Source organism: Myotis lucifugus, unplaced genomic scaffold, assembly GCF_000147115.1.
Source record: "Myotis lucifugus unplaced genomic scaffold, Myoluc2.0 scaffold_41, whole genome shotgun sequence".
Taxonomy (NCBI): domain Eukaryota; kingdom Metazoa; phylum Chordata; class Mammalia; order Chiroptera; family Vespertilionidae; genus Myotis; species Myotis lucifugus.
In genome coordinates this window covers 169,370-193,701 of record NW_005871089.1, presented here as the reverse complement: position 1 = coordinate 193,701, position 24,332 = coordinate 169,370, and the positions used below count along the sequence as shown (strand labels likewise).

General features: G+C 36.6%; 1 protein-coding gene across 1 annotated transcript in view; it reads right to left on the bottom strand.

The window, feature by feature from the left end:
• The window catches only part of KLHDC1 (kelch domain containing 1), a 65,047-nt gene that overhangs the window by 21,313 nt on the left and 19,402 nt on the right, over positions 1-24,332 (bottom strand). Inside the window, exons 6-11 of the mRNA XM_023753164.1 lie at positions 17,170-17,248; positions 15,373-15,456; positions 7,164-7,247; positions 6,658-6,716; positions 4,098-4,210; positions 1,952-2,024 (exon numbers count right to left, since the gene is read on the bottom strand). Of these exons, the coding sequence (XP_023608932.1) occupies positions 1,952-2,024; positions 4,098-4,210; positions 6,658-6,716; positions 7,164-7,247; positions 15,373-15,456; positions 17,170-17,248 (492 nt within the window). The remainder of the gene's footprint in view (positions 1-1,951; positions 2,025-4,097; positions 4,211-6,657; positions 6,717-7,163; positions 7,248-15,372; positions 15,457-17,169; positions 17,249-24,332) is intronic.

Genomic DNA, 24,332 nt, shown 5'->3' with positions numbered 1-24,332 from the left:
AAATCTCTTTACATAGCTCAGTTCTAACTAGTATATTATTGTTCATAGTTGTATTACTTTAATCATTAAGGATTTAAATATAAAATAGCAATTTAAAAATTAAACATTCTTACTACCACTTTAGTCTATAATTAATGCATTCATATAATCAAGCAAATGGAAGAGAACAAAGAGCTTATCTAGTCCAAGTCCCTCATTTCACAGATGAAGAAAATGATGCTCAGTTTCGTAAGTGACTTTCCCAAAGCCAAAATGCTAACTAGTAGCTGAGCAAGGACTAGAATTCTGAGCTCCTATATCTTAATATAAAACTCTTTAAATTGAAATACACATTACAAAAGATCCAGAATTGCTAAAGTAATATATTCCAATGAATTTTTATATATAAAAATATAAGAATCATATATATATAATTATGATAAACTCTAAATATATTATGCATATTAATATAGAGATATAAAATGAGATATATTAAATATTTTCAGGTCTTTTTCTCAAGTTACTTGTTATATATTAAATTACTGAAATGCATGTCATTAAGTTGACTTCACATTAGTATAAATAATCTATAGTAAAAAAACTGAAATACATGGCATGAAAAAGAATAAAATCTATTACTAACTATAATAATTATAATGTGCTAAACTTGAATTTCCTATGAATATATCTTTATTATACCATCAATCAAATTAGAAAAAAATAAGAATGACAGTAGAGTCTGGCCAGTGTGGCTCAGTGGCTGAGCATTGGCCCATGAACCAAGAGGTCACCCGTTTGATTCCTGGTCAGGGCACATGCCCGGGTTGCAGGAGGCAGCTGATTGATGTTTTTATCTCTCTATCCCTCTCCCCTCCTCTCTCTCTCTAAATATCAATAAAAACATATTTTTTTAAAAAGCATTACAGTAGCTGTGACCGGTTTGGCTCAGTGGATAGAGCATCAGCCTGTGGACTGAAGGGTCCCAGGTTCGATTCCGGTCAAGGGCATGTACCTTGGTTGCGGGCACATCCCCAGTAGGAGTCGTGCAGGAGGCAGCTGATCGATGTTTCTCTCTATCCCTCTCCCTTCCTCTCTGTGAAAAATCAATAAAATACACTTTAAAAAAATAAAATAAAATAAAAATAAAAAAGCATTACAGTATTAATGTGGTTTTCTTTGTAGTTTAATAATAGTATATTGTTTCTACAATTTTTTGTAGAAAATTATACTCTATAATATACCACAAATAACTAACATGTTTTTTAAAAAATTCACATTAATAAACATTATTAAGATAGTTTAATATAGAAAAATAATAACCTGCCATCTACTTGATCAACATAAAAGCAAATTCCCCATTAAATTGCTCTCAACCTCTTCCATAAACAAATAACTATTGCTAAAGCCAACCCCATTCTTGTCTACTTATTAAAAATAGTAACATTATGGCCGAAACCGGTTTGGCTCAGTGGATAGAGCGTCGGCCTGCGGACTGAAAGGTCCCAGGTTCGATTCCGGTCAAGGGCATGTACCTGGGTTGGGGGCACATTCCCGGTGGGGGATGTGCAGGAGGCGGCTGATCCATGTTTCTCTCTCATCGATGTTTCTGACTCTCTATCTCTCTCCCTTCCTCTCTGTAAAAAATCAATAAAATATATTTAAAAAAAAAATAGTAACATTATATACTTTCACTTTCTTAAGCCTTTTCATATTTATCAGGCAAGATTATGCATTTACCTAAAAGAATAACAGTTTCAAATATGCAAATATGGGTAGAAACTGAATAGATTATTTCTAACAATCAGATATCATTTAAATGATAATTAAATTATTTAGGTAATATCAAGCTTATTTGAAAGACATCCTTCCTGGTGATTTATGGTTTTAATGGCAAACACTATAAATTCAGTGCTATATTTTAATACTTTAAAAATTCTTAACTATTTTACTATTTATCAACTTCTAAACTTACCTAGGTCTTGTTTTAGGTAAATATGTCAGTTGTTTCCAACAATTTGTTATGACATTATGAATCCAACCATCACCTGCAATATTGTGACAGTTCAAAAATTAAGACTAGGTCTTTGGAATAAAATTTTAATTTTTATCCAAATTTATCATGCTACATTTATGCAGCTATCTGATGTGTATGCATATTTTCTCATAAAAATTTTCAGAGATATACAAAAGTAGAGTAAACATAACAATAGACCCACACATATCCCAGACTCAACAACTATCCAGATTTTGTCATATGTGCTCCACTTATTTCTTTTTATTATTGTTGTTATTCAGTTATTCTAAAGCAAATTCTAAATCTCTGATCATTTTCCCCATACATACTTCAATAAGCATTACTTTAAAAAAATTGATTTTTTTTACATACCTACAACAGCTTTGTCACATAACTACAATGCCATTATCACAGTCAACAAAACTAAAAATTATTTCTTAGTATTATGTAAGACACATATGACCACATCTTAAGCTGAATCTATAAAGGAGGAAATTGACTGGACTAAGAGGGCATTTACAGATGGGTACTATACTTATCAGGGTGATCACTTTTTCTACACGTGAAACTAATATAATAGTGTATATCAACTATAATTGCAAAATAAGTTAATTTAAAATAAAAAAAACACTTTTTAAAGAATTAGGACACTTAATTCCCCATAGGCCAAAGACCAAAACCAGCAAATAGGAGTTAGACACAATAATGCTGCCCAGCAAGTATGGCTCAATGGTTAAGCATCGACCCACGAACCAAGAGTTTACCGGTTCAATTCTCAGTCGGGCACATGCCTGGGTTGCAGCTCTATCCCCAATGAGGGGCATGCAGGAGGCAGCCAATCGATGTTTCTCTTTCATTGATGTTTCTATCTATCTTCTCCCTTCCTCTAAAATCAATAAAAACATATTTTTTAAAAAGAAAATAAAAACACTAACGGCTCATAAAGATATGATATTAAACAACCTCTAGTGAAATGGGTAAATGTTAGCTTTTTTATTAGATTCCAAATCTTTTTTGTTGTTGTTGTTAATCCTCACCCAAGGATATTTGTTCATTGATTTTTTTTAGAGAGAGTGGAAGGGAGAGGGAGAGATAGAGAGAGAAAACACTGATGTGAGAGAGACACATAGATTGGTTGGTTGCCTCCCACAAGTGCCCTGACCAAGGCCTGCAACCAAGATACACGCCCTTAATCAGAATCGAATCTGGGACCCTTCAGTCCGTGGGCCAATGCTCTATCCACTAAGCCAACCTGGGTAGGGCAGATTCCAAATCTCTTTTAATTAAAATGTCCAAAAACTGAAGAAGCATAATATTCTGCAACAGTTAACACCCCCTACTAGAAACTGCTGTTTCAAATCAACCTCTGGAGTTTGTTGGCCAGCAGACTGCAATATACACAGTTGATGCTCAATAAATTTTTGTTGAAAAAAATATAGTTTTTTCCAAATCCTATATAAGATTATAGAAATTGTTTTCATTGTATATAAGTTATCTTAACGAAAACATCTGTAGCCATAGAAAACTTTTGAGTTAAGAAAATACTAGTACACAACATTTAGCATGTCAAACTAAGAAATGGATATTCTTGGTCTATCCTGATGGTGTGATTTTACTGCTGAAAGAAAAACTGCATTTCAAAACCTTTGGGATCAGCAGTGACAGGAGTTTTAAAAATTTTAGCTAATCACTTTCCTTTATAGTTTGGGAACAAAGAAAGAAGCAACAGGCCTCCCCACCTTATATTTCCAGAGCATTCTGGAAAAGGCTGCTCTTCTAATTTCCATTCCAGCCTACAGTATAAGCATCTGGATGAAAAATCAGGAGGAGATAGAATCGTAGGCTACTATAGTTGAAAGGGGCTTTAATTCACCTAGGTTCAACCACCCTTCCTTTTCTCTACACCTAGGGAACAGGAGAACATCGAGAGCCAAGGCTACAGAAGCAAAGGGGTCTTCCAGCTCTAATTCTCAGTGCAAGCATATAGTTGGGGATAAAATAAAGGTAAAGCATAAAATCAGAAAAAAAGGAATATACCTTAAGTATAAAATACAACTTAGAAAAAAGAAGATAATAACTGTAGGCTAAACATGAATTCACTTACTTAATGGAATATTGTCTGCACTTAGTCCACCAAATAAGAAAAGCTTATCATCAGCTATTGGTGTTAAAGTATGCCATGATCGATGTTTAGGGTTTTCTCCAGTAATAGGAATCCTGTGGCAAAAATATAAATATAAAAATCTAGGTGCTGTGTTAGTTAAAATAAATGGTTTTCAATAATCTTAAAGGGAAAAACTGCTCTCACTAATTTAAAATTTTTAAAAATTATTTGGTGAGTTTAAACAACCTTTTCACGTAGTGTCTATTCCACCTGGTCATAGAACACAGATTAAAAATTAATTCCCAGTTAATTCACAATGCATACTCAGCATCATTCTTGTTGGTTAATCAATACAACTTCCTCAAGTGTTTCAACATAATTATTTTCATGGCTATAACCTTTAACTGTTGTTTCATGTTTAATTTTGTGTTTTCAGCAGATTTCCTCAATGGTATTATGGGCTTTTGTTGTTGTTTTTACTTGGTCTATTTGTTGTAGACTTTCCCAAAGCATTCTCTTCACTCTAGCTTCAAAACAAAAGCATTCAAGCCATTCCAGATCCAGGAAAAAAAACTCTACTAAAGGTTACAAACAAATACTGTTCTATTCCTTAAAAAACAGAAACAGAAGTAAAAACATAAGCACAGAAGTTTAACTAATTTAGGAGGTGAGAAGGCACCATTCTCCAGCATTCTGGAATGCTCCAGAAGAACATGGGCCATTTGTAGAAGATGTTATTTGCTTTTCTCCAAACTGGAAATATTTTTATTTATTGTTTTTATTTACTACAAAAAACATTTTTATTAGAAAACATTCAACCACAAAAATATTTAATGTTTTATATAATCCTGTTTTCCAGCAATAAGAAACAATAATTTGGTATATATGTTTCCGGATTTTAATGTGCATATAAATATTTATTAAAAATTATAAATGGGGCCCAGCTGGAGTGGCTCAGTGACTGAGCATCGACCTATGAACCAGGAGGACACGGTTCGATTCCCAATCAGGGCACATGCCCAGATTGTGGGAGGCAGCCAATCAATGATTCTCTTTCATCTTTTGATATATCTCTCTCTCTATATATATCTCTCTCCCTCTCCCTTCCTCTCTGAAGTCAATAAAAATATATTTTAAAAAATTATAAATGGGATATGTTCCATTCTGTAATTTTTTTCACTTTACTAGAATGTCGTAGAATATTTCCATGAAGTAGATTCCTTTGCTAATGGAAGCATGGCAGCCCTTTGGGCAGATGTACAATGATTTAAACAATCCCCACTTGTGGGCATGAAGGTTGATCTCAAGTTTTTGTTTTCATAAATAATGTTGCAATAAACATTTTTGTGTATGCACACGCACATAAATATACTTGTCCAATTATTGTCTTCAGAGAAATTCTGGATCAAAGTAGAAATTCCATTTTCTATTTTAAACATATTGCCAGACTACCCTCCAGAAAAACTGTACCAATTTAGACTTCTTCTAATTATGTTGTTACAACCTGGCACACACTGGTCATTTGTAATTATTTTTATCTGATAGTGAAAACTAGTTTTACTAGTATTTCCCTTTCTTTAATATTCTATGAAGTTGAACATCTTTTAAAAATAATTTTGCCTATTTATATGTTTTTTATGAGTTGCTCATTCATGTTCTTTGTCCACTTTCCTATTGGATTATTTGTCTTTTGTTTTTTTTACTGACTTAGTTTTGCAGATCTCAGCCCACTCTGTTAGAAATACTACAAATATTATATAAAGTATATGCTGAACACATGACACTAATACAAAATAATATTAAATGTATAGTGTAATTAAAAAAATAAAAAAATTAAAAAGAAAAATTCAAAATAAAAAATACTATGTAATTCAAACAAACATAAAAAAGAAATACTATAAATATTACTTCTAATTTATTTTTTGTTTGCATTTGCCAACCTGCCTTTTAATTTTTGTGGTATATTTTTTAACACAGAAATAATTAATTCTTAAGTAGTTTTATCAACCTATCTTTTAATTTATGAATTTTGAGTTTATATCATTTTTAGAAAAGCCTTCTCCATGCAAGATTTTATAGATAATCTGCTTTTTTTTACACTCTTGTGGTTTCATTTTTTATAGCATTTATACTTTGAAATAATATATAGCTCTGTGTTCATCTCATTACATGAACAGATGCTAAACATATTTATTCTATTGCTAAATATAGATTATGAGCCATAAATAAAATCTGACTTTTAGCCACTCCATTATCTGTTCACCTGTGATGACCCTATTCAACTGTTCCTTTATTTCTTCTACTGACCAGTCCTAAAGAACATAGTATATAAGACCAGTACTTTTACATAATCAATTTTCAACTGCTAGTATTCTCATGTTTTATGTAGTTGGGTTAAAAAACAAACTCTAATCTATATATTCTTTGCTTAGACATATTATCTGAAGAGAAAAATATAATAATTCAGTTTTAGAGACCCCAATTTGGATTATGGTGCACACACATATACAGACACACACAGAAATGCCTATAGGTAAAAACAAACACATTTCATACTTACCTTCCAGACCAAATCCAGGTATCTAAGTTTAGATAGTGCAAATCATTCATCCTAGTTTGCTAAAATAAAAGTGTGTTAAACTGGTCAGTGTTTTACATCTTTCATAAGCTAAAATTTTGTTTTTAAAATAGTTTCTATTAAAAGTAGATTATATCTATTTTACTTAATATCATAAGTTTATATATTGGGAAACAATGCTTAGCACTAATAAAGTTAACATAGAGCTATCAAATTAATGTGTCAAGGGGGAAAGGAAGAAATGAGTTTAAACTAACAGGATTTAGATGATAAGAAATGAAACTTTTCTAATAATACACTAAAGTGAAGGATTCTCCTCATTAAAATGTGATTTATCTGTGATTATTCATTATGGTCTGTTTGGGAACAGAAGATAAAAGTTATTGAAGGACACTATCATTTCTAGATTTTTTTAATGTTCAGTTGTTCTATAAATTCAGAGGATATGTTTTTATAAGAAGCATCACACATAAAAAGATCATACTAACCAAAACACGTCCACCAAAGACATAGCCCTTATTTCCAAGAACTGCACACGTGTGTGCGGCTCGTGGCTGTGGGGGGACTCCGCCCTGCAAGCAGAGAGCAGAAAACAGTGCAAAACCTGAAACTTGTGAAATCGCATTCTTATGCTTAGAATGAAAAATACTTGACTGCTAAGTCACCATTACCTATGTGATTCCATTAGAAAGCCTAATGTCAATTCCACTCTAAATCAGTGATCAACCACTGTGACGCAGCAGGCACACTGGTATGCCACAAGAATTTTTAAAACATGCAATACCTGACTTTTTAGCCAGGGACACTGACCTCTTCTTAGATTATGAAATTAAAACACTGACACCCTAGCTGGTTTGGCCCTGTGGACTGAAGGGTCCTGGGTTCAATTCTAGTCAAGGCACATGCCTGGGTTGCAAGCTTGATCCCAGTGTAGGGCTTACAGGAGGCAGCCGATCAATGATTCTCTCTCTTTCCCTCTTCCTTCTTCTCTAAAATCAATAAAAATGTATTTTAAAAATATATTATTTTTTTAAAAAGGATTGTTTTTAAAAAAAATGACAACAGCTGTTGTTCAGTGGTTAGCGCACCGGCCCACACACCAAAGGGTGGTGGATTTGATTCCCAGTCAAGGGCACATACCTGAGGTTGCATGTTTGATCCCAACCCTGGTTGGGGCACGTGCGGGAGGCAACCAATTGATGTGTCTCTCTCACATTGATGTTTCTCTCTCTCCCCTGCTCCCTGCCTCCCTCTACTCTCTCTCTAAAAATCAATGAGGAAAAAATGACAAGTCACCACAACAATAGATGTCTGGTGTGAATGGATCAAAATTATACCAAATTTTTTTTGTAAGATTAGCAAAAAATATATATATTGGTGTGCTGCAGAATTTTAGTAATTAGTTCATGCATGCCATGAGATGAAAAAGGTTGAAAATCACTGCTCTAAATAGTAAGATACCTCGTTTTATTGTGCTTCACCTTATTGCGCTTTGTAGATGTTGCATTTTTTTATAAATTGAAGGTTTGTGGCAACTCTGCATCAAGCAAGTCCATCAATGCCATTTTTCCAACAGAATTTGCTCACTTGGTGTCTGTGTCACATTTTGGTAAGTCTCAAAATATTTCAAACTCTTTTTATTATTATTATATTTATTTTTATTTATTATTATTATTATAAAATTCGTGCAATAGGCTTTCCCTTCCCCTGGCTGCCAGCACCAGTTTTCCTCAGGCACCCGGGACCCAGGCCTTCGCTCCGGCCGGAGCCGCCTTCAAGCCTTCGCTGCCCCGCCCCGCCGCCCCGGGTGGGGTCCCACACGGGATGCCCGCCGCACTGGGTCGCAGATAGCAGGCCCGGATGGCGGCGGGGCAGGCGGGATGGCGCTGTCCCACCCTGCCTGCAGTATGCAAATTAGCCACCATCTTTGTTGGCGGTTAATTTGCATATCATGCTGATTAGCCCATGGGAGGCGTAGTGAACGTACGGTCAATTACCATGTTTGTCTATTATTAGATAGGATTTGTTATGGTGACCTGTGATCAGTGATCTTTGATGTTACTGTTGTAATTGTTTTGGAGGTGCCAAGAAAAGCACCCATGTAAGACAGCAAACTTAACAGATAAATATTGTGTGTGTTCTGACTGTTGCTCTGACTGGCCATTACCCATCTTTGTCCCTCTCCTCAGGCCTTCCTATTCCCTAAGACACAACAATATTGAAATTAGGCCAATTAGGAACCCTAGAATGGCCTCTAAGTATTCAAGTGAAAGCAAGTGTCACATGCCTCTCACTTTAAATCAAAAGCTACAAATGACTCAGCTTAGTGAATAAGGCATGTCAAAAGCGGAGATAGATCGAAAGCTGAGAGAAGCTGAAAGCTAGGCTTCTTGTACCAGTTAGCCAAGATGTGAATGAAAATGAAAAGTTCTTGTCCTAGCTGGTTTTGCTCAGTGGATAGAGAGTCGGCCTGCAGATTGAAGGGTCCTGGGTTCGACTCTGGTCAAGGGCACATGCTCAGGTTGTGGGCTCGATCCCCAGTAGGGGGCATGCAAGAGGCAGCTGATCAATGATTCTCTCATCATTGATGTTTCTATCTCTCTCTACCTCTCTCTTCCTCTCAGAAATCAATAAAAAAATATTTTAAAAAAGAAAAGAAAATGAAAAGTTCTTGAAGGAAATTGAAAGAGCTACTCCAGTAAACACATCAATGATAAAAAAAAGTGAGACGTTCTTATTGCTGATATTCAGGAAGTTTTAGTGATCTAGAGACAGGATCAAAGCAGACCAAACATCCCGTAAGCCAAAGCCTGATACAGAGCAAGGCCCTAACTCTCTTCAATTCTATGAAAGCTGAAAGAAGTGAGGAAGTTGCAGAAGAAAAATTTAAGGCTGGCAGTGGTTGATTTGTGAGGCTTAAGGGGGAAAAAGCCATCTCCAAAACATAAAGTGCAAGGTGTAGCAGTAAATGCTGATGTAGAAGTTGCAACAAGTTATCCAGAAAATCTAGCTAAGATATTTAAGGAAGGTGGCTATTCTAAACAATAGATTTTCAATGTAGACAAAACAGTTTTATATCAGAAGGAGATGCCATCTAGGACTTTCCTAGCTAGAGAAAAGTCAATGCCTGGCTGCAAAGCTTCGAAGGACAGGCTAAATGCAGCTGGTGACTTTAAATTATAATCAATACTTGTTGACTATCTGAAAATCCTAAGACCCTTAAGAATTATGCTAAATCTACTCTGCCTGTGCTCTATAAATGGAACAACAAAGCCTGGATGACAGCACATCTGTTTACAATATTGTTTACTGACTATTTTAAGCCCAATTTTACTGTTGAGACCTACTGCTCAGAAAAAAAGATTCCTGCCCGTGTGACTCAGTGGTTGGGTGCCAACCCATGAACCAGGAGGTCACGGTTCAATACCCATGAGGGCACATGTCTGCTTGTAGGCTCCATTCCCAGTAGGGGGCGTGCAGGAGGCTGATTCTCTGTCATCACTGATATTTCTATTCCTCTCTGCCTCTCTCTTCCTCTCTCTGAAATCAATAAAAACATATTTTTAAAAAAATAAAAGGAAGCTACTCCTGACTCTAGGCTGCCAGGAGCTCATGTGGCATTAAAAAAAAAAAGATTCCTTTCAAAATATTACTGCTCATTGAAAGTGCAACTGGTAACCCAAGAGCTCTGATGGAGATGTACAGTGAAATTAAGGTTGTTTTCATGCCTGCTAACACAGCACCCTTTCTGCAGCCCATGAAGGAATAATTATTTAAGAAATACATTTCATACACCTATAGCTGCCATATTGTGATTCCTCTGATGAATCTGGGAAAAGTAAATTGAAAACCTTCTGGAAAGGATTCCCCATTCTAGATGCCATTAAGAACATTTGTAATTAATGAGAAGAGGTTAAAACATCAACATCAACAAGAGCTTGGAGGAATTTGATTCCAGCCCTCATGGATGACTTTGAGGGGTTCAAGACTTCAGTGGAGGAAGTAATTGCAGACGTGGTGAAACAGCAAGGGAACTAGAATTAGAAGTGGAGCCTGAAGATGGGACTGAACTGCTGCAATCTCATGATAAAACTTTAACAGATGAGCAGATGCTTCTTATGGATGAGCAAAGTGGTTTCTTGAGATGGAATCTACTCCTGGTTAACATACTATGAAGACTGCTGAAATGACAACGAAGCATTTAGAATGTTACATAAACTCAGCTGATAAAGCAGCAGGGTTTAAAAGGATTGGCTCCAATTTTAAAATAAGTTCTCCTCTGGGTAAAATGCTATCAAACAGCACTGCATGCTACAGAGAAATCATTCATGAAAGGATGAGTCAATTGATGTGGCAAAATTCACTGTTGTCTTGTTGTAAGAAATTACCACAGCCACCTAACCTTCAGCAACCACCACTGATCAGTCCTGATCTGTCAGTAGCCATCAACATCCAGGCAAGACCCTCCACCAGTAAAAAGATTAAAACTTGCTGGAGGCTCACATGAGGTTAGCATTTTTTAGCAATAAAGTATTTTTTAGTTAAGGTATTTTTTAGATATAAAGTATTTTAGATATAATATTATTGCACACTTAATATACTGCAATATAGTGTAACTATAATTTTAGATGCTCTGGGAAACCAAAACATTTGTGTGACTCACTTTATCACAATATTCACTTTATTACAGTGGTCTGAAATCTGTAATACCTGTGAGGTATGACTATACTCTTCAAGAACGAAATTTATTTGCCCTAGCCAGTTTGGCTCAGTGGCTAGAGTGACGGCCTGTGGACCAAAGGGTCCTAGGTTCAATTCTAGTCAAGGGCACATACCTCGGTAGCAGGCTCCTCCCTGACACGGGCCCTGGTCAGGGCTTGTGCAGGAGGCAACCAATCAATGTGTTTCTCTCACATCAATATTTCTCTCTGTCTTTCAGTCTCTCTCTAAAAAAATCAATGGAAAAATATTCTTGGGTGAGGATTTTTTTAAAAAGAGAATGAAATTTATTCACACAGATCTTTACTTTTTAAGGCATTTTTCTTAAATGCCTGAGACTATTTAGCAAAAATAATATTTTGTGTAAGTTTTAGCTTAAAAATAAGGATTTTAAAATGACATTTTAAAAGATTCTTTTTCTCCCCTCTTCCTTCCACTCCCCCTTCTCACACACACATGCACACACACATACACACACAAAGTTAATATTATTAAGTGAGCAATGCACAGTGTGATGATCCCAGAGACTCTAAAAAATTAAATCTGTCCCCCAGAGCTCTTGGTGCTTCAAATGCCACAATAAAAATTTCATTTTTTGGCTTATACTAATAGTACTTTATCTCTTACTAAAACTCTTCACAATAACTGGTAATACTTCTCTATACTTTTCTTTGAACAAATATATTAGATATTTACTTCAGAGAAGTTTTGGATTGGTGGGAAAAGGGAGAGTGTAATTAGTAGATGAATAAGATTTGAAGGAAAAATTTTATGCATAATTTTCATGTGTTCCTGGTGGGTGTCTTTGTGTATGTATTTCATTCCAAGTTCTGAAAGAACCCTACATTATCAGCTCATTGGCTACAAAATGTGAGCCTAGGAAACTTAAGCTCTACATCCAATATCATAACTCCCTAGACTTCTCAGGTTTATTTAGTAACTGTGCTGAAGTCAACATGGTAAGAAATAATTCAGATAGTACCTATAGAATACTTACATAAATGAGAGAGAACCATTTGAGCTGTGGTTCCCAGTCTTTCCAGCAAAACAATATTGTCATTATTAGCCCATCTCTTATCTGAAATTTGGAATAATTCTTCTACTATAAATATACTAGAGGCCTAGTGCACGAAATTCGTGCACGGGGGGCAGGGGGGATCCCTCAGCCTGACCTGCACCCTCTCCAATCCGGGAGCCCTCAGGGGATGTCCTACTGACAGCTTAGGCCCGCTCCCCATGGTTCTCTGCTGTCTGCGGGGCCCGCTTGGCAACGGCCAAGCAGGCCCTGCTGTGTGTGGTCTGCGGCGCCCGCTTGGCCACTCCCAGGTCGGTGCGGGCAACAGCTAAGCAGGCCCTGCTGTGCGCAATCTGGGGGGCCTGCTTGGCCACTCCTGGGTCACCACGGGCGATGGCCAAGCAGGCCCTGCTCTCAGCGGCCGTCCCCCAGGACTGGAGGACTCCAATGGGGCTGAGAGGACTGGACACCACCATCTTGTGGCTATGGGCACTACCATCTTTGTGTCAGAGTGATGATTAATTTGCATATTACTCTTATTAGATAGGATTTATTATGAAATAAATATTGAATTTCTCCTTTTAACTTATAAAATACATTTAGTAGCAAACCAAAGCTTCTGAATAAACTGAGTTCACACAATTTCAAACAAAAACAAAGAAATAACATTTGTATTAATGTGTGTGCCTAACTGCATAAGTAATGCACAATGTTTATTAGGTTGTTTGAAATACTGAAAATAACTCAAAGATCCCTGTTACTAGTATATTGCTCTCACAGAGGTAAAAACCCCATGAAGGAAAACACTTCCAACTTTCCATTTTACAAATGACACACTAAATGGCTTGTCTAAAGCACACAGGTCTTTCATGACACAATTAGAATGCAAATTCAGGTAAGGGGTGGGTGGAGTTGGAGGAGGGCATAGAGGGGATAAATGGTGATGGAAAAGAACTAAAATAAAATAAAGAGAAAAAAATACCCAAAAAATGCAAATTTAGTTTTTTCAACTTCAACAGCAATAATTGATACCCTCTACCATGTTGCTTGGCCTTTTGGTGCAGATACTTGGGAATAATAAATTAATTTAAGAATGTCTGTAAAAAAATAAAGAAAACAGATTCCAGCTTTAACCATGTTGGAAAACTTTCAGGTATAATATAAATAATATAGAAATTTGTTTGAAGACATCATCAGGAAAATTACAGTGAAAATATTAAGTACTGACTAAAATCACATCATTTGCCAATGTCATGTGCTAAAGTCATGTGCTTCTGCTGGAGCAGGAAGAAGGGAGGGATATGGATTAAGGTGAGAGAGGAGTCAGGGAAAGAGTCCAATGAACTGATTATAAGCTACCTCAGCTACCTCATTCACAGGAACACATTCTAAAAATATATCTTCACCAGTTCCAGCCCCTTGCTTATTCTCTAAGGAATATTTCTCTTCACCTGTTTGCTGACATGAAATTTTTTAACAGCAATAAAATGCTTCTAATTAATTAATAAAAGACACAAATCTTAAAATTCAAATGCCAACTAAAGGAAAAGCCAATCAACAAGTATAAATGACTGACAGTTAATTAGTTCTAAAGTTAGAAATGGGATGAGGAGAACAGAAGAGCCCTGGAAACCTGAAATGCACTGCGTGGAAAATCGGGATGCAGAGAAGGGTGTTAACACTTCTAATAACACTTGCTATTTTTCATTGAACCTCTGATCACTTACATCAGCAGAAGTTGGACTCCAAGGAATATCAGTCATGGATGCATACAGCGAACAATTTTAGCTGTGGCCGTTCAGCATTCCATTCTGCATAGTTCTGGTGAGTTTATCAGTCACAATACGCTGCTCCCCCAAGGGTAGGCCTGGCCAATCATCCCCTTGGCAACAGGGACTGATGTGAAGAGTGGGAACATGCCCACATAAAGCCATAGTCCTTTTCTAGAACTAACAGTCCTTTTCTAGCACCAATAGGAAGAACTGCTTGTGTGCCCAGGGCCCTAATCCCTCCTAAATGAGCCATCCAGTCTACAGTAAACAGAATAAAGCTAGCATACAACGAGAAATGGGGAGGAGCAGACAAAGAGAGATGGAAAGTGTTGGTGTTGGGTAACTTGCTCCAGTTCCTGATCCCCACAGCTTTCTTCCACTGTGTGAGCTCCTCCATAATATACTTCCCAGCTGTGAGAATTCACTGCTGCTTAAACGAATTGGATTTCTGTTTGCTTACAAGTATATGAAAGAATATTAATAATGTATTTTTGCCATGCTACAATTGCATATAGCCCTGATTTCAAGGGTTTAGAAAACATGGGTTTTTACAAATCCTAAACTTGGTTTACAAAAGGAATTTTTATTTTATTTTATTTTAAATTTTATTTTTTATTGCTTAAAGCATTACAAAGGGTATTACATATGTGTCCTTTTTTTTTTCCCCGCCCTTGACAATACCCCGGCTTCCCCTACCCCCCAGTGTCTTATGTCCATTGGTTATGCTCATATGCATGCATACAAGTCCTTCGGTTGATCTCTTACCCCCCTCCCTCCTGCCCCCCAACCCTCCCCGGCCTTCCCACTGCAGTTTGACAATCTGTGTGAGGCAGCTCTGCCTCTGTATCTATTATTGTTCAAAAGTTTATAATGGTCTCTATTATCCATGAATGAGTGAGATCATGTGGTATTTTTCCTACAAAAGGAATTTTTAAAATAACCTTCCTTAAATCAGGGCATCACACTTGTAGGTAAACAATAATGACTGCACCTCTTTACAAGATTTTTCTAGAAAACCCTTAACTAATCCGGAAAAAAATATGCGATAAAAAATTAATAGTATTAGTGATAGTACTCAAGAGAAACCCTGTGTATGTGATTACAAACTCAATTATTAAAATCCAAATAACTTAATAAAAATGTATTTTAAATGTATCAATAAATATAAAAATAACATTTTATATTACTTACTTTAATTTCTGGTTGAAACCAATTCTGTGTCTTTGTGTCAAATACATGAACATCATTATGCCATCCCCAGAATATCTGCTCTTCCTAAAACAAATTTTTTTTAATATTTAAAAGATTTTATAACTTTTAGATTATTGTTATAGTTTTATTGAATATTTACGGGTTAAATAATAGACACTTTTACAAAAATACAGCTGTTACCATAGTCATAAAGCTAATGCATACAGCAGTGGCTCACAAAGTGTGGTCCCCAGACCAGAGCAGTATCACTCAGCAACTTCTCTTCTCATAGTATCGCTTGCAGGATGTCATAATTTACTTGTTAACAATTTTCCAATTCCCTCAAAGGATTGTCTCTTTTAAAATTGCAGAGGACAGCCCTGGTTGCTGTGGCTCAGTTGGTTGGGCATCATCCCATGTACATAAAGATTGCTAGTTTGCTTCCTGATCAGGGCACATTCCTGGGTTGCAGGCTCAATCCCCAGTAAGGGGCATGCAGGAAGCAGCCAATCAATGATTCTCTCTTATCATTGATATTTCTCTCTCTCCCTCTTCCTTTCTCTCTCTCTAAAAAAATCTTAAAAATAAAAATCTTAAAAAATAAAAATAACATTACAGAGGATACTTATATTTTAAAATCTGTTTTTCTAAAGTACATGCTTAGAATCCCTAATCTTTGCTATTAGAAACTTTAGGGGACTGTGAATCCTTTTTCAAAAAAATTACAATCACTCTACTTAACCAAGCAATTTGCTCTTATAGGTAAAATTTGCTCACTTTCTTCTTTGTCTTCTAAGAGACAAAAATATCATCAAAGCAAAGATTTAGCAGTTATATTGTATTTAGAATCTTCCAGATTGTTAAAATCCTCTATTGCAGCTTATCTCTATACGAGATTTATCTGTATGTGAGAAACACATCATTGTTGTCAGGACTTGTCAAACTAAAAATTTTACTTAGTTTAAAATCTAAACCAAAAAAATCCACTATACACCAAAAGTTTCAGAACATGATCATTAGCCTAACTGTACTAAGAGAGAAAAAAAATGAGAGATTTCACTGATGAGTAAAAATAGATCTAAACAATGGGAAGTTTTATTTCTGAAAATTATCAATAATACTATAAGTAGCAAAGCTTTAAACATATTTCATATTAAAAGCTAAAAAAATGTAAAGACATGGAAAATTTTAAAAATACCCACAAAGAGATATACACAAAATGTTCATATACATTAATAATGTACAATAATAATGTATGCTAGTAAAAGGTAAAACTGAAGAGTTACTGTGTATCTTGGTGGATCAATTTTTTTAAGTTATCTTTTAAAATATTTCATTTTTATACATTAGGACTACTTTTATTAATTATAGTTTATTCTCTAACCAGTAAGATTAACTAGGAAATGAATATCACTACTCACTCACTCCTGAATAAGAGTTATAACTAGTTCTAGTACACATATCTAAAAGCAGGTATATGTCAGCAATAGCCATTCTGGTTACCTATGGGCAAGTTTTCTCAGTTGCGCTAAAACCTCTACTTGTCTAACAGAAGCCTCTACTTGTGTTTCAATAGGTATAAGTGATTAACTATGTAAGAAAAGAAATTACTCTTTCAGTAGCCATGAAGGTGAGAGAACTTCCTCTAATTGAATCCAAATTCAAAAGAGAACACTTTTTTTTTCATAGTCAATTATATAAAATGAAAATGAGAAAGAGTGGGCTCATTATTTCTAAAAACTTTAAGATAACAAACACTAAATTAGAGGAAAATGTAAATGGTGATTACTCTCTTACCCAAGATGCATCATGAACATCAAAACAGTCTTGGAGTTCATTATGTCTCCTACACCCATAGCCACCAAAATATATTAATCTGAAAAACAAATATAAAAGGAGACACTTAGAAGTTCTACTTCCACTTTGTTCATAGACAATTGAATGAGATCATTTCTCTCACCCTAACAACCTAAATAAGCCAGATATAGTCATGTGCCATATAAAGACATTTCAGTCAATGACAAACTGCATAAATGACAGTGGCTCCATAAGATTGTAAGGGAGCTGAAAATTTTATATCACCTAGCAATGTTGCAGACATAATGTTATTGTGCAACATATTATTCACATGTTTGTGGTGATGTTGGTGTAAACAAACCTACTGCGCTGCCAGTTGTACAAAAGTATGGCACGTACATTATATACAGTACATACTACTTGATAATAATAACAACTATGTTATTGTTTATGTATTTACTATACTATACTTTCTATCATTATTTCAGAGTGTACTCTAATTATTTAAAAAAATGTTGTGCCCTGGCTGGTTTGGCTCAGTGGATAGAGTGTTGGCCTGCGGACTAAGGGGTCCTGGGTTCGATTCCAGTCAAGGGTAGGTACCTTGGTTGCAGGCATATCCCCAGTAGGGGGTGTGCAGGAGGCAGCTGATCAATGTTTCCCTCTCATCAATGTTTCTAACTCTCTATCCCTCTCCCCTCCTCTCTGTAAAAAAAAAAAAAATCAATAAAATATATTTTTAAAAAAATGTTGTAAAACGGTAATGCCATGTTATGCTGGAAGCAGCCTCATACATATTTTGTTTATGTAGTCTCTTAATTGCATCATTTTCTCTTGTGCTTGATTTAATCTCATATCTTTTATACAGTAACACACAGTACAAGCTTGTAGTCTAAGAGCAGTTGGTTATATCATACTAGAGGCCCGGTGCACGAATCTGTGCACCAGTGGGGTCCCTCAGCCTGGCCTGAGGGATCGGGCCAAAACCAGCTCTGCAACACCTCCCCAGGGGTCCTGGATTGCGACAGGGCGCAGGCCAGGCCGAGAGACCCCAGTGCTGCACGATCAGGGCTGGAGAGGTTGGCTAGCCAGGGAGGGACTGCAGGATGGCTCCAAGGTGTGTCCAACCCGTCATGCTCAGTCCCGATTGACTGGACCCCAACAGCTAGCTAACCTACCGGTCAGAGCATCTGCCCCCTGGTGGTCAGTGCATGTCATAGCAACCTGTAGACCGGTCAACTGTCTGCCCCCTGATGGTCAGTGCACATCATAGCGACCGGTCGACTGGTCAACTGTCTAGCCCTGGTGGTCAGTGCACATCATAGCGACTGGTCAACTGTCTGCCCCCTGGTGGTCAATGCACATCATAGCGAGTGGTTGAGTGGCCCTAGCATATCATTAGCATATTATGCTTTGATTGGTTGAATGGACGACTGGACACTTAGCATATTAGGCTTTTATTATATAGGAGTAGAGGCCTGATGCACAAAATTCGTGCAAGGGGCTCAGCCCCCACCATCGTGGCAACTGCCTCTGCCATGGCCCCCGCCTGCCGCGGCTTCGTCCAGAAGGTTGTCCGGAAGGATGTCTGGTCTAATTAGCATGTTACACTTTTATTATTATAGATAGCCTAGGTATGCAATAGGCTATATCATCTAGGTTTGTATAAATACATTGTATGACATTTGCACAATGACAAAATTGCCTAACAACATATTTCTCAGAATGCATTCCCATCATTAAGTACTGCATGACTATAAACTACAAAACCATAGTTTAAAAAAGTCAAAGTGCTAAAGGAACAAAAAGACCTAAATGAACTAATTCCAGGAAATGATGAGCTTTCAATAGGAGAGAAGAGATTCGTGGCTGCTTTCATTCCTGGTGTAACAGCAAGAGGAAGAAGAATCCAATACAGAAAACACTGTACAAGAAACAACCCAAAATTTTAACAGCCACATGTAGACTGGCATAGTAAATAAGAATCTTAAAAAATTCAGGCACAGTGGGAGTTTTAACCCACTCAACAACTCTTTTGCATAGTCATCAGAGAGGGCTCATGATTAGTTAACAACAGCTGGAAGCAAAAGAGAGATGAGCAAACCTTGAGGCAATTGGAGTTTTCCTCCAAAGTGTGGGGTCAGGGCAGAGATCTAAAGGAAACACCTTAGAAGTACGCCAAGCCATTATGGCATACAGGGTGACTTCCCCCAAAAGGCCAAAGGAGGAGGTGCAAGGCTGAAAGAGACCTCCCAAGGTACAGAAAGCATAGGTGGGAATGGAGAGCAAAGAGAACTCCCTAGTGACTTGAAGACCTACCAATCAGGTTAACAACACAGAAAGATCTCCCACAGTTCAGAGAGGTGGAAACACAGTTGTGAAGCTCAGCTGAAAATCTCTGGGTGATCTCTAATGCTCAAACATGCGGCTCTAACAAAGGAAAGTCTTGATCCTGCCTCAAAAATTTGAAACTAATAGTAAAATTGAATCAAACTAAAGTTACAACACAGCCCCAACACAAGTCAACTACAGATTACTAGTATACTGACTCAACTCACACTAGCAGCTTAAATAAAGAAGGGCATTTCTTTTTCTGGTGATAAGTATTATTTATTCCAATATTTACTATTCTTTCACAGAGAATGTCTAGTACAGGGATGGGCAACCCCTGGCATGTGTGCCAAACATGGCACGCCAGTAACTTTTGCTGGCACGTGAAACCCTCTCTTATAATCTTCCATTTACATTTTTTTCTTAATATCGACTTTTTTATTTTTCAGATAAATTCAGTGTAGGTGCATCTTAGATAAATAATTTTACATAACAAGTTATCTTAAAGACCATAGACATGGATTGACGAGAGAGGGGAAGAGCAATTTCTATGCCTCTGCCTTAACTCTCCCTGCCTTCCTAGATCCAACCAGTGTTTTGGTTTCATCCACATACGCTTGTGAATCTTTGTTCTCAGTGATGAATTTTGTTAAGTCTCGTAATAGGAGTAGCCTGACGGATGAAAGTAGTAGCTCGTGCATATCTCTGAAGATCACAAAATATAAACCTGATGTAAAATCTCTGTCATCAGTGATGCAGTAGCAAAAGTCCCACTGATAATATCAAACGGAGTCATAAAGTTTTCTGTCGGACTATCAGTGTACATGTATACATTAAAAAATAAATATATTTTTCATCATCATATACTGTGTTTTTGTCGCTCAAATAAATTTTATTATTTCTTCAAGGTTCTTCACATACGTACACCTTAAGAAATATCAAGTAGGCGTAACATGTTCTCAAAAAATTAGGGTTGGCACGCAGAAGAATTTTAAGTCAGAGATTTTGCTGGTTTTGACACGCACTCACAAAAAGGTTGCCCACCCCTGGTCTAGTATATGATGAAAAAAATTATAAGATACACAAAAAGACAAAAAAAGTGACCCATGATTGAGAGAGGAGAGAATCAATATAAGCTGACACCAAGGTGGCCCAAATACTGGAATTAGACACTGCCTTTAAAGTAATTATGATAAAAATGCTTATGAACCTAGTTTATAAAAGCTTGACACATGCAGGAGAACTCATAATTTCAACAGAGACATGTAGCCATGAAAAGACTAAATGGCCTGGCTGCCGTTGCTTCAGTAGTTGGGCGTCGACCTATGAACCAGGAGGTCATGGTTCGATTCCTGGTCAGGGCACATGCCCAGGTTGCAGGCTCGATCCGCAGTGTGGGATGTGCAGGAGGCAGCCAATGTTTCTATCTCTCTCTCCCTCTCCCTCCTTCTCTGAAATCAGTAAAAAAATATAAGAAAAAATAAGAACTAAATGGAAATACTGAAAGTGGAAAATAAGATGTCAGAAATAAAGAATTCTCTAGATAGGAATCCTATCTCGTCTATTATAAGTGGACATGGCAATGAAAAATATCAGTGAATTTGCAGACAGGTCAATAGGGTCAATAAAAGATAACCAAAATTTTTAAAAAGAAAGATCTCAAATTAATAATATCCCAAATTAAACCAAAGAGAAAAAAAGAGCAGGGGCAAGGGGACAAGGAGCCCAAGGTCTTGGAACAATTTCAAATGGTATAATGTGCATGAAACAGGAGTCCCAGAAGGAGGAGAGACAAATAAATGTGTAGAAGAAATATTTAATAATTACTAAGTACTTTCTAAAATTGATGAGAGATATACAGCCACCAACTCCAAAAATTCAGTACAGTCCAAAAAGGATAAATACAGAGGAAAGTACATGTAGGCACATTTTAATCAAATCAATAAAGAGCAAAAATAAAGAACAGATAAACAACAACAACAAAAAAAAACAGAGAAAAAAAGACGTATACATGGGAACAAAAACACAAATGAGAGTGAATTTCTCACTAGAAAAACAGAGGCCAAAAGGCATGCTAAAAGGAAAAAAAAATAACCTGTCAATCCAATGGGTGAAAAAAAAACAAGAGGCAAAATTAGAAATTACCTTGAAATAAATGAATATAAAATAAAACAAAACTAATGGGATACAGTGATGGCAGTGCTCAAAAGGAATTTTATAGGTATAAATACCTATGAATTTTTTAAAAAGAAAGATTTCAAATTAATAACATAATTGTACAAATTAAGAAACTAGAGAGAGCCCTAACCGGTTTGGCTCAGTGGATAGAGCGTCGGCCTGCGGACTGTAAGGTCCCAGGTTCGATTCTGGTCAAGGGCATGTACCTTGGTTGCGGGCACATCCCCAGTGGGAGGTGTGCAGGAGGCAGCTGATCGATGTTTCTCTCTCATCGATGTTTCTGACTCTCTATCCCTCTCCCTTCCTCTCTGTAAAAAATCAATATATTTAAAAAAAAAAAAAAAGAAACGAGAGAGAGAGGGAGAGAGAGAGAGAGAGAGAGAGAGAGGGAAAGCTAGACCCATAGATGACAGAAAGAAGGAAATAACAAAAATTAAAGGGAAAATAAACAAAATATTTCATAGAAAAACCACAGAGAAAAAAACAAAACCAAAAGTTGGTTCTTTGAAAAGATCAATAAAATTGACAAATCTTTAGCTAAGTTGACTAAGAAAAAAGGAGAAAAACATCAGAAAAGACATTCCTGGCAACCTTACAGAAATAAAAAGGATTATAAGAAAATACTATGGGAAAGTGCATGCCAACAGATTGGATAAACTAGATGAAATAGAAATATTCCAGGAAAGAGTACTACCAAAATGGCTCAAAAAGAAATAAAAAATATGAATAAACCTATAACAAATAAGATATTGAATCAGTAATCAAAAAACCACCCAACAAAGAAAAACCCCAAACCAGATTGCTTTACTTGTGAATTCTACTAAATATTGGAAGAATTAATACCAATTCTTTTCAAACTCTTCCAAAATATTGAAGAGGAGCAAACACTCTAAATCATTCAATGAGTCCAGCCAGATAATGATAGTACAACAAAAGAACACTACATATATCTCATAAGGGATTAATATCCACAATAAGTAGAGAACTCCTACAAATCAACAACAGAAAGAGAAACAACCCAATTTTTTTAAATGGGCAAAGAACTTGAATCGACATTTATGTAAAGATATGCAAATGGCCAAAAAGATGGTCAACATCATTAGTCACTGGGGAAATACAAATCAAAACCACAATGAACATCACTTCACACCCACTCTGATGGTTATTATAAAATGAAACAAAAAAACAAGAACAAAAATAAAAACAGAAAATCACAAGTGTTAGCAAAGTTACGGAGAAATTGGAACACTTGTACATTGACAGTGGGAACATAAAATGGAATAGTAACTGTGGAAACAGTTTGATGCTTCCTCAAAAAGTTAAACAGAGAATTATCATATGACCCAACAATTCTACTCTTAGGTATACTCAGAAGAATTGACAATAGGGACTCAAACAATACTTGCAAGTCAATGTTCATAGCAGCATTGTTCACAGTAGCCAAAACATGGAAACAACCTATGTGTTCATCAACAGATGGATAAACAAAATGCAGTCTATACATACAATGGAATATTATTCAGCCTTAAAAAATGAATGAAGTTCTGATACATACTTACAACATAGAAAACTTTGAAAACATTTTGTTAAGTGAAATAAGCCAGATATCAAAAAACAAATATTGTATGATTCCACTTATATGAAATATCTATAACAGGCAAATTCATGGAGACAGGAAGTAGAAGTTACCCAGGGTTGGGGAGGAGGGAAAATAGAGAGGTATTGCTTAATGAGTACAGTTGGCCCTCTATATCTATGTGTTCTGCATCCATGAATTCAACCAACTATGGATCAAAAATATTTGAAAAATAAAAGTGCTGCCTAGCCAGCATAGCTCAACGGTTGAGCACCGACCTATAAACCAGGAGGTCATGATTCAGATTCCCAGTCAGGGCACATGCCTGGGTTGCTGGCTCCATCCCCAGCATGGGCTGTGCAGGAGGCAGCTGATCAATGATTCTCTCTCATCACTGATGTTTCGATCTCTGTCTCCTTCTCCCTTCCTCTTCCTGAAATCAATAAAAATATTATTTTTTAAAAAAAGAAAAAGAAAAATATGGCTGCTGCTGACGTGAAATATGTAGCTGACATGAACAATGGTTGTGTCTGTATTGAACATGTGCAGACTTTTTTTCTTGTTATTATTCCCAAACAATACAGTATAACGATTATTTACATAGCATATACATTGTATTTAAGTCTACAGATTATTTAAAGTATACAAAGGGCGACAACCAAGATGGCGGCATAGGTAAACACCTGAACTTGCTGCCGCGTACAACCACATTAAAACTACAACTAAAAGACAAAATGAATAGCATCCAGAACCACGGGAAGGCTGGTTGAGTGGAAATTCTACAACTAGAAGGAAAGAGAAAAGCGCACTGAGTCCGGTAGGAGGTGCAGAGGTGTGGAAGTGTGGAGGTACGAAGGCGCGTGCGAAAGGGGCTGGCAGCTGGGTAGGCTGTTGTCTTTTTCAACTGGGTGGGAGATACAAGCTCCCAACTGCTCTGAATTCTAGTTCTGGGCGAGAATTTGGGACCCAGACTCATACGGAGAGAAACTGGACTGTCTGGCATCAGGCTGGAACATGAAGGCGGCTTTCTTTCAGAGGTCTTACAGCGATCATTGTTCCTGCATGGGGTGAGCGGGGG